Source organism: Seriola lalandi, unplaced genomic scaffold (assembly GCF_002814215.2).
Source record: "Seriola lalandi dorsalis isolate HSWRI2012SDOR001 ecotype SW California unplaced genomic scaffold, Sedor1 jcf7180002054647, whole genome shotgun sequence".
Lineage (NCBI taxonomy): Eukaryota > Metazoa > Chordata > Actinopteri > Carangiformes > Carangidae > Seriola > Seriola lalandi.
The window spans coordinates 79,559-89,951 of record NW_019525200.1 but is presented as its reverse complement, the minus strand read 5'-3'; the positions used below and the strand labels follow the sequence as shown (position 1 = coordinate 89,951).

At 45.9% G+C, this 10,393-nt stretch overlaps 1 protein-coding gene across 1 annotated transcript in view; it reads left to right on the top strand.

Moving 5' to 3' along the window:
* Positions 1-9,492, top strand: part of tcerg1l (transcription elongation regulator 1 like) — a 19,472-nt gene extending 9,980 nt beyond the window's left edge. The window contains exons 5-15 of the mRNA XM_023420514.2: positions 1,949-2,091; positions 3,018-3,086; positions 3,214-3,292; positions 3,980-4,062; positions 4,641-4,747; positions 5,683-5,831; positions 5,918-5,999; positions 6,107-6,209; positions 6,714-6,803; positions 6,916-7,034; positions 7,207-9,492. Of these exons, the coding sequence (XP_023276282.2) occupies positions 1,949-2,091; positions 3,018-3,086; positions 3,214-3,292; positions 3,980-4,062; positions 4,641-4,747; positions 5,683-5,831; positions 5,918-5,999; positions 6,107-6,209; positions 6,714-6,803; positions 6,916-7,034; positions 7,207-7,363 (1,181 nt within the window). The 3' untranslated portion in view covers positions 7,364-9,492. The remainder of the gene's footprint in view (positions 1-1,948; positions 2,092-3,017; positions 3,087-3,213; positions 3,293-3,979; positions 4,063-4,640; positions 4,748-5,682; positions 5,832-5,917; positions 6,000-6,106; positions 6,210-6,713; positions 6,804-6,915; positions 7,035-7,206) is intronic.
* Positions 9,493-10,393: the final 901 nt, after the last annotated feature.

Sequence of the window (10,393 nt, the reverse complement as noted above, 5' to 3'; positions counted from 1 at the left end):
CAGAAATGTCTCAAATCACAGATTATCTTAAAAAGAGAGTTTGCGATGAGGAGAATCACAAGGACAGGTGAAACAGTGCAGAGTGCAGACAGCATTAGTTCTAATATGGGAAAGAAAAGTTAATTCATGTTACTGACGAGATACGGTTAATGAGTCAGGACTGACAGTAGGACTAGTCCTCAGCCACAAGTGGAAGGTGCCAGGGGAGGAGAGGAGCAGAGCGAGAGAGGAGTCAAGGCCAGAGTACCAAGTCTTTAGAAGTGTATTAACGAGTGTAGTAAAGCTGACGTTGACATGATTTTAACATCACTTTTTATTCATCTTCCCAGATGTTCTGAAAAGTGTGTGTGTGTATGTGTATGTGTGTGTGTGTGTGTGTGTGTGTGTGTGTGTGTGTGTGTGTGTGTGTGAGATCCATCACAGCACAGCATTCAGAAGTAATGAAATAATTGGAGGTTTACCCTGGAGACATTGATGTGCCAACTTACTGTGTGTGTGTGTGTGTGTGTGTGTGTGTGTGTGTGTGTGTGTGTGTGTGTGTGTGTGTGTGTGTGCGTGCGTGCATGTGTACGTGTGTGTGCGTGCGTGCGTGCATGTGTACATGTGTGTGTGTGTTTTATAATAAGATTTAATATTAAACTCCCATCATGTTGCAATAAATGAACTAAAGCAGTTTCCTAAATTAACGTTACATCCCATTGTGTTTGTTTTTTGTGGGTTTTTTTGCAGAAATGTCTCAAATCACAGATTATCTTAAAAAGAGAGTTTGCGATGAGGAGAATCACAAGGACAGGTGAAACAGTGCAGAGTGCAGACAGCATTAGTTCTAATATGGGAAAGAAAAGTTAATTCATGTTACTGACGAGATACGGTTAATGAGTCAGGACTGACAGTAGGACTAGTCCTCAGCCACAAGTGGAAGCTGCCAGGGGAGGAGAGGAGCAGAGCGAGAGAGGAGTCAAGGCCAGAGTACCAAGTCTTTAGAAGTGTATTAACGAGTGTAGTAAAGCTGACGTTGACATGATTTTAACATCACTTTTTATTCATCTTCCCAGATGTTCTGAAAAGTGTGTGTGTGTATGTGTATGTGTGTGTGTGTGTGTGTGTGTGTGTGTGTGTGTGTGTGTGTGTGAGTGTGAGTGTGTGTGTGTATGTGTGTGTGCCTGTATCACCCTGTGAGGCCCTGACTGTTACCCAGCCCTGTGGGGACAGACAGACAGACAGACACTACTGTTGAGAAAGCAAGAGTGTGTGTGTGTGTGTGTGTGTGTGTGTGTGTAGCAGCTTTGTCTAAAATCACACGATGTTCACACACACACACACAGTCAATTTCCATTCAGATGCAGATGAATCATCCTTTTATTTCTTGACTGAAGAGAAAAAGAGAGGATAAAAAGGTACCCTCTTTTGGTTTTCATGGTGACATACCTGTCAATCAGCTGCTGTCAGGTGATCTGTGTGTGTGTGTGTAGAGATGATCCTGACTTTTAGCCCAAAAATACTGAATGATACATTTCCCATAATGCAAGTGGATAGAGTCTCCCTGCCTGGTAAACGGCCATGTCTTTCAAAGTTTGTAACTCAAACTGTGGGTTAAATGATGAGTGAATGACATCACTATCACTATCAGCACACCATATGTTCAGACTGAACAGGTGAGAAACATGTGTGGAATCTGACACCTAATGTTGTGACTGTTAGCCTGCTAGCCTAGTGCTCACAGTCCCACTCAGCACATGAATAAATCTCACCTGATTTTAGTCTGACTGAGAGAGGCTTTTATTTTGTAGGAGCGGAGGGTTAAAGTGTTTCAGTCATAACTGCAGATACTGCAGTTCACCTGCTGAACTGACAGCAACACTGAAAACAGATGATGTCACCTCAAGCCATAAAATGTCAAAATCAAACAGGAATTATTAATCACTAAAGTGATGATGTCATAATGCAGGTGGAGCTTATGGGGAGTGGGCAGGGCTTCATACACAGAGAGACGAGGAAGTGTGGCCTCTCGTTCTGCCCATTCAGCTGCGCAGAGGAGCGTTGCTACGACCAATCATCTCCCTGGAGAGGAGACGGTCTCCACCCACACAGGTACATCACATGACTTTATCATATGATCCAGAACTGAGAGCTTTTACAAGTCAAAGACTAAAACCAGAGCAACAGTTCAGGGTGTGAAGGTAGAACATGGTCAGAGACTCTGATGTCCTGACTGTAGTCCTCCACTGTGGATCCAGAACAGAGTGTGACCCAGGACACACAGGGTTCTCTGAGTGTATAGACCAGGGACTAGAGGTAGTGTCATGGATTTTCCTGATGGACACTTTATGTTTCAACACTTTGTTTGGACTTTGTTGGACTAAAATCACTTCTCTTGTGTGTCTCATGTTGGTTTAATTCCTGTCTTGTGTTTCCCTCCTGGTTGATTGTCTGCCCATGTGTTTCACCTATGTTCAATCACCTGCTGTGTATTTAGTCTCTGCTTCTTGTTCTCCAGTTTTGTTCCTGATGTTCTCCTTTTTTGTTCCTGATGTTCTCCTTTTTTGTTCCTGATGTTCTCCGGTTTTGTTCCTGTTGTTCTCCCATTTTTTTCCTGATGTTCTCCTGTTTGATTCTGATGTTCTTCTGTTCCATTCCTGTTCTCTGCAGTGTCACCAGTTTTGTTTGTTTCCTTTTGTTATTAAAAGACCTTTGTTATTTTTGCCACCTCAGCCTTTCTGTGTTTTCTGCATTCTGGTTCAGTTCTTCCTTCACATGTGACTTTAGGAGGGATCAGGTGAGGGAAGAGAAGCTCAGTCTGGTCCAGGTGGAGCTGTAGGTGAATGATGTCAGCCAGGTGAGCAGGGAAGGAGTGAAGCAGCAGAGCAGTGGTAGGAGAGACAGGAGAGGACAGAAGTAGATAGATGGGTCCATACAGAAACAGACAGGTCCATGCAGAAGTGTACTGAAATGTGAGACAGGTGAACATAGACATATAACATAGACACGCTGTCTCTCTCTCCCTCTCTCTCCTACAGCAGTGGGTATTTGGACCTCTCTCTGCCTCTCAGCTCTGCATTGACACGTGTCCTGTCTTACCAGTCCAGGTGAGTCTGTGCCTCTCTCTCCATTTCTCTCACTCTCTGTCTCTCTCTCTCTCTCTCTCTCTCTCTCTCTCTGTGTCCATTTCTTCCTGCTTTCACTGAAAGGAGACTCACTCTTTCCATCTCTCAGGTGATGAAAGAAGATCATCCCTCCATCTTCGCCTCACAGGTGTCTTCTAGATTCACTCTGGTGACTGACTACAGACACAGTAAGACCTGTCTGTCTCTCTGCTTGTCTGCCTGTAGGTCTGTGTTGACTTGTGTCTCACATCGACATAAACTGAAATATTAAAAGTTGAAGCAGTGTGATGTCTGATAAACGTGCTGTGGTGGGGACGACCATTGTGGTCACCTGAGTCAGAGTGGGCGGGGTCTGAAGACTACAAGTTCTAAAAGTTAAATAATCCGGGGGTCCATAGAAGTTGGGTTAGGCTAGGTTGGATTAGGTTGGTTAGGGTTAGGTTAGGTTATGGTAGATTAGGGTTAAATTGGGTTGGGTGGGTTAGGGTTAGGTTGGGTTAGGGTTATGTTAGTCTGCAGAGTTAGAAAGTCTGATTCTGACTTCCTGATTTTATCACTGTTGGTTTCTGACTTCATGGTCACATGAGCATGTCTCTGCTGCCAGAGGACGCCTGATCACCTGTCACATGTTGTCAGTTTAAGATCCTTTCTCAGTCGAACTGAGAGAGTCCACAGGACTGTCTGGAACATGGTAACTGAAACGGTGGAAACACAAACTGAAGAAATTATGATTTTGTTGAATTTAAATGTTGGTGTGTTAAAACCAGACCAAACCTGATTTAACTCGAAACATCTGTTTATCTCAGTTGAAGTGAAGAAACACTAAACTTCAACGTGTGAATTCAAGTGTACATAAATTTTATTCTGTGTATCAGAGAAGCGAGGGATGGGTGGAGGTAAACTTTCTTATGGAGGAGCATTGTTGCTGAGGAAAGAGAGGACAACGGACAACAAACAGGTAAGTCTTCACAAACCAGTCAGAGGATTTTTAGTCAGTGGATCTCTGCTGGTTCACATCCTTTTCTTCAGTAAAATACCAACACAGTCATAGAAACTGAAAGTCCTCCTTTCAAACTTCAGCCGTGTCACTGTTGGAGGGTTAGGGGTCACCAGGTAAATGTGAGCTGAGCTAAACACTACAGAGATGATTGAAACCTCTTTACTAGCGTGACTGTATGTTGATGAAATGTTCCTGTGGTCTCAGTCACAACTGAACACGTATGGATTAGATTTGATTGGCAGATAATCAATATTAAATCGATCAGTTCATCTGTACTTTTAAGTGAACTCTTCCCATCAATAAACGTTAACAGCCACTTCAAACCAGAGGCCACTGACCCCTTTGGCCCCAGGTCCTGTTTAGTTACCATGTCACATGATCAGCAGGTTATTGATCACTGATCATTCTATTCAACTATGATGATGATGGTTATTAAATGGCTGATTCACTGTTCTTAAATCAGGTTGTAGATTATGTGTGTGTGTGTGTGTGTGTGTGTGTGTGTGTGTGTGTGTGTGTGTGTGTGTGTGTTGCAGTTTGTTTGTGTTGACCAAGGAGAGGAAGATGAAGAGGAGGAGGGAAGTGAACGAGAAAGGAAAGACAAACGTCCTGTCGCCTCCACTCCTGTTCCAGGGTCACCATGGTAACTGCTGCACTGACGCACACACACGCGCACACACACACACACACACACACACACACACACACACACACACACATACATACTGTACAGTTTATTGTTATTGATGAATATTGTTTTGTTTTTCATTTTTGGTTTAAAAAGTTCAAAACATTGGTCTTCTGAATGTTTCTTCCTGTCTCTGGTCTAGTGGTCTGATGGTCTGATGGACTTTGATGGTCTCTGATGTACAGCAGTGAGGTTTCACCCGCTTCCTTCAGGGGTGTTACCATGACAACCGAGAACAGATGCAGACCAACATAGTGTCTCTGTGTTTGGCTGTTTGTGTTTAAATATGTCATAAACTTAGAAAAAAGCAGTTTTACTGTCTGTCTGTCTGTCTGTCTGTCTGTCACAACTGAACCCATTTTACCCAGCATGCTTTTGCAGTGAATTGACAGTCTGTGGTTAGACAGGTCCAGATCTAGACTGGTTCAGTTTAGATGAGCAGAAAAGATAGGGGGTGCTCTTAGGCCCTTCTGAAGGGGACTGAGTTGTTCCCCTAAAGGAGCAAGAGTTGGAAATGTGACACCAGATATTGATGAGAGTCACCGGAGCTGCTGAAAGCTCTGGACTTTGTTGGGCTGTCTTGGTTGGTGTGTTAGGGTTGGGGTTAGTTAGTTGTTTCATGTAGGCTAAGGACAGGACTGGACAGGACCGAGGACCGGCAGACCAGGGTGGTGGTCTACGTTTTTAGGACATATCTAGCCTCCCTGTTGAAAGGAGACTCTGGCTGATTGTTGAACCTGAGATTCAGCAGGACTGTTGTGGATTCTGTCCTGGATCAGTGGATCCTGGAGAGTTCATCTAAGTCTGTCCATCCAGTCTTCATGTGGTTTATGATTACCTGGGAGTCTGGAGTACCTGGACCAGTACTGTGTGTGTATGTATGTGTTCAGGTGTGTGGTGTGGACGGGAGACGACCGGGTCTTCTTCTTCAACCCCACAATCCACCTGTCTGTCTGGGAGAGACCAGGGGATCTGATTGGCCAAGACATCAGCCGCATCATTGAAGACCCACCCCACAAGAGGAAGAAGACACTTGTTGGTCTGTCACCTCACCTGTCTCTCACTTTACCTGTCTTTCCTCTCACCTGTCTGTCACCTCACCTGTCTGTGGTCTCTTTCTGACAGACAGGAGCTCCAGCTGTCAGTCATCTCGTCTCCACGGTAACAATGAAGATGATGAACATGAACACAGCTCCAAGAGGAACAGGTGAGTCTGACCAAGCCAATCAGAGAGCTTCTGACCAGCTAATGACATCATGACTGAGCCATGTGATTGGTCAGTGTTCAGGGTTCTCTCTCTATCTCTATCTCCAGAATAGAGGAGCCAATGTCGCTCGTCCCTCGTCCAGGAGAAGTTCAGCTCCTCCCGCTGGAGTTACGTATTGCTCACTTTAGAGAAATGATGCTGGAGCGAAGGGTAACACACACACACACACACACACACACACACACAAACACACCTCCTCCAGGCTGATGATGACAAACCCTCTGTCTGAACAAACTGTGTGACTACACCCTCTAATCATCACCATGACAACAGTGTACTGCAGGAAGTAGGACTGCACAGTGATTTCAGTGAGGAGGGAAACAGACAGACTGGTTCATCCTACAGCAACATAATGAGCTACAAGACCAGACCAGTGTCAAGACCTGAACCCCATGGAGCTGGTCTTGGATGAACTGAACTGAAGCAGAAAGTGATACATTAGTGGGAACTACGGCAACAGAGTTGGACGCACTTTCTAAACAGTGACTGATTTTCACTGTAGAACAAACGACAGAGTTCAGCTGCTGAAGATTCAATGCTTCCTTTTCTTTCAAATGTACACTATTTATTTTTTCAGAAACACTGAAACTGAATAAGTAATGTTCTAATGTTGTATACTGTGTATACACCCACCGCCACCCCCACCCCTCACAGGTGTCGGCGTTCTCAACCTGGGAGAAGGAGCTCCATAAGATGGTGTTTGACCCTCGTTACCTGCTGCTGACCTCAGATCAGAGGAAACAGGTTCATTAGAGCTTTCCTGAGTCTCTCTGACCTCTTAGCAACCAGCAGCATGAGATCATGATGTTATATCTTTATGATGTCACTAATACATCACTGTTACCTGTGTGTGCAGGTGTTTGATCAGTTTGTGAAGAGCAGGGTGAAGGACGAGTACAAAGAGAATAAGAGTAAACTGCAGAAAGCCAGAGAAGAGTTCAGGCAGCTGCTGGAGGAGGCCAAGATCTCCAACAGGTATCACTCATTCATCATTCACTACATTAGTCGTCCATCATTCATCTAGATCTGACCTTAGTCCACCTCCTCACCTGGACTGTTAGGTGTTTATCCAGCTGTCAGATGACATCATCATCCTGTTTCACTCTGATCTCAACCGTCAATGCTTGTCTTTATTTTTCCACTGCAGATCAACTTTTAAGGAGTTCTGCGCTCGTTACTGTGGTGACCAGCGCTTCAATGCCCTCAACAGGAAAAAGGAACAGGAAGTCCTTTTCAACCATTACATCACATCCTTAAACAAACGGGACAAGGAGAACAGAGCCAGACTGAAGAAGATGAGATGAGAACTGAACCTCTGTAGAACTCATACAGGACCAGATCCTGTGTTGGCTCTCATTGGTGGATCCTGGTTTCAGCCTCTGCTGGTTCTGTTGAGATCATACCGAAACCAGAGAGACTGACTGACACCAGACATGAGACTGGGACTAGCTATTGAACTGGATCTGAGTGGTTCTGTCCTTGTTTGTTGTTTTATGGGGGAGGACTAGCAGCATCAGCTGGTCTCTGTCGTGGACTGAAGTCATGTGGACCTGCTGAACTGGTCCAGAACTGGACGAAATCTAAGCAAGATAAAGGAACTGGGACACGTTGAACTGGAATAACCTGGTCTTGAAAAAGAATCAGAGCACAAAAAGACCTGTCTGTTCGTCTGTCCGTCCGTCTGTCTGTTCATCTGTCTGCCTGTCTCACTTTCAGACCTGTCTCTCCTTCAGCTCTTAGTATAGAGATAATTGATTATCAGAACTGATTCTAGATCTTGCGAGCTCTAAGGAGTCTAAGAAGTCTCCAGACTGTTTGTCTTCTCACTGTTTATATTCATACTGTGTGTCTTCACACTGTGACTTCAGACTGTCAGTTGTGTGATGAAGCTGAAAAACTGGTCTGGTTCATATGAATCTGGTTCTTATGTCTGACGGTTTTCAAGCATCTGGCTCCTGAGGATGACACCAGGGTCTACGTGCAGTCTCACCTGGGCTACAGTCCACAAACAGACTCACAGACTCACCTTTGTTGGTCATGTTCCCATGTCCATAAAGGACCCAGACTACTTCTTTGTCCTCACCTAATCAATACTGTCCTTGTCCAGTGATCAGTTCTTTGGTGGAATAGAGCTCCCATTGCTGGACCACAAGCTGAACTACTTGAAACACTTAGAATTCAAACACATCGTTACGGCTCAAATATTTATCAAGTCTGAACATCAGAACCAGCCTGTCCTCCCTGAACCCCTGAGTCCACCATGACCTCCTGTCCACAACGTCGTCCTTTCCTCCCTGAACCTCTGAGTCCACCATGACCTCCTGTCCACAACGTCCTCCTGTCCTCCCTGAACCTCTGAGTCCACCATGACCTCCTGTCCACAACGTCCTCCTGTCCTCCCTGAACCTCTGAGTCCACCATGACCTCCTGTCCACAACGTCCTCCTGTCCTCCCTGAACCTCTAAGTCCACCATGACCTCCTGTCCTCCCTGAACCCCTGAGTCCACCATGACCTCCTGTCCACAACGTCCTCCTGTCCTCCCTGAACCTCTGAGTCCACCATGACCTCCTGTCCACAACGTCCTCCTGTCCTCCCTGAACCTCTAAGTCCACCATGACCTCCTGTCCTCCCTGAACCCCTGAGTCCACCATGACCTCCTGTCCACAACGTCCTCCTGTCCTCCCTGAACCTCTGAGTCCACCATGACCTCCTGTCCTCCCTGAACCTCTGAGTCCACCATGACCTCCTGTCCACAACGTCCTCCTGTCCTCCCTGAACCTCTGAGTCCACCATGACCTCCTGTCCTCCCTGAACCCCTGAGTCCACCATGACCTCCTGTTCACAACGTCCTCCTGTCCTCCCTGAACCTCTAAGTCCACCATGACCTCCTGTCCTCCCTGAACCCCTGAGTCCACCATGACCTCCTGTTCACAACATCCTCCTGTCCTCCCTGAACCTCTGAGTCCACCATGACCTCCTGTCCAAAACGTCCTCCTGTCCTCCCTGAACCTCTGAGTCCACCATGACCTCCTGTCCACAACGTCCTCCTGTCCTCCCTAAACCTCTGAGTCCACAACATCTTCCTGTCCTCCATGAACCTCTGAGTCCACAATGTTCTCCTGTCCAACACCTGTACAAAAAAAACCATTACACCTGCCACAGAATAATGCAGGCTCACCTGAGGGTCATTAAGGTCACCCACCCCTCCGCCCCACCATGTTTTTGTTGCCAGGATACTACTGTAATAAAACAACAACAGATTTCATGATGTAGCAAATGCCTCACCTGTCAGCACTTTGCTGAGCTGTGATTGGACAGATTTTGTCTCCTGACTTCTCATTGGATGACATCTGTATGTTGAAATGATTTTTGTGTTCTAATGTTTCATTGCCTGTTGTTCATGATGTGTTTCAAATTAAACTGTCATTCAAAGATGTTATTGCTGTTGTTTCTAGGTAACAGGTGCACCCCCCCCCCCCCCCCCCCCCCCCATATTCACAGTTATTCAGCACCCGTTGCCTTTGTCTGTTGCTGTGGCAACCTGAGATTGTGACAGAGGGAAACAATTATGCTTTGTTAGACACACACACACACACACACACACAAAGTTATTTCATGTTTGCTATGTTTGTCCAGCAAATGATTCAGATGAAAGTTTATTTTTTCTGTAAATAAAATGTCTGTCTGTCTGTCTGTCTGTCTGTCTATCTATCTGTCTGTCTGTCTCTACCTCTGTCTGTCTGTCTGTCTGTCTGTCTGTCTGTCTCTCTCTATCTCTGTTTGTCTGTCTGTCGTCTGTCTGTCTGTCTGTCTCTCTCTCTCTACCTCTGTCTGTCTGTCTCTGTCTCTCTCTATCTCTGTATGTCTGTCTGCCTGTCTGTCTATCTCTGTTTGTCTGTCTGATTGCCTGCCCCTGGGGGCCTGCAGGTGATGGTGGGGGAGGCCCTCCAGTCTGAGTCCTGTGCCAATACAGTGTCCCATGCTGGTCTTTGGTCTGTCCCACCCAGACCTGGACCTGGAGAGGGCAGAGTCTCGGCTCCAGTCCTCGCAAAACTATTGAGGGTCGGTGGTCCTCCTTCTCCTCTTCCTCCTAATTTATTTTGACAGTAAATGCTTTTTCCAGACGCATCGAGTGTTTCACCAGAAATGACCTGTCAGTGGATTTTTGTGTGTGAGTGTGTGTGTGTGTGTGTGTGTGTGTGTTTTCCTCTTGGATACAAATTTAGCTTTTAGCTTCTCATTAGTACACACACACACACACACACACACACACACACAAAGTAACTCTTGGTTCTGATCTGTTTCTTATATACACTGAAGCCAAGAGGAGGAC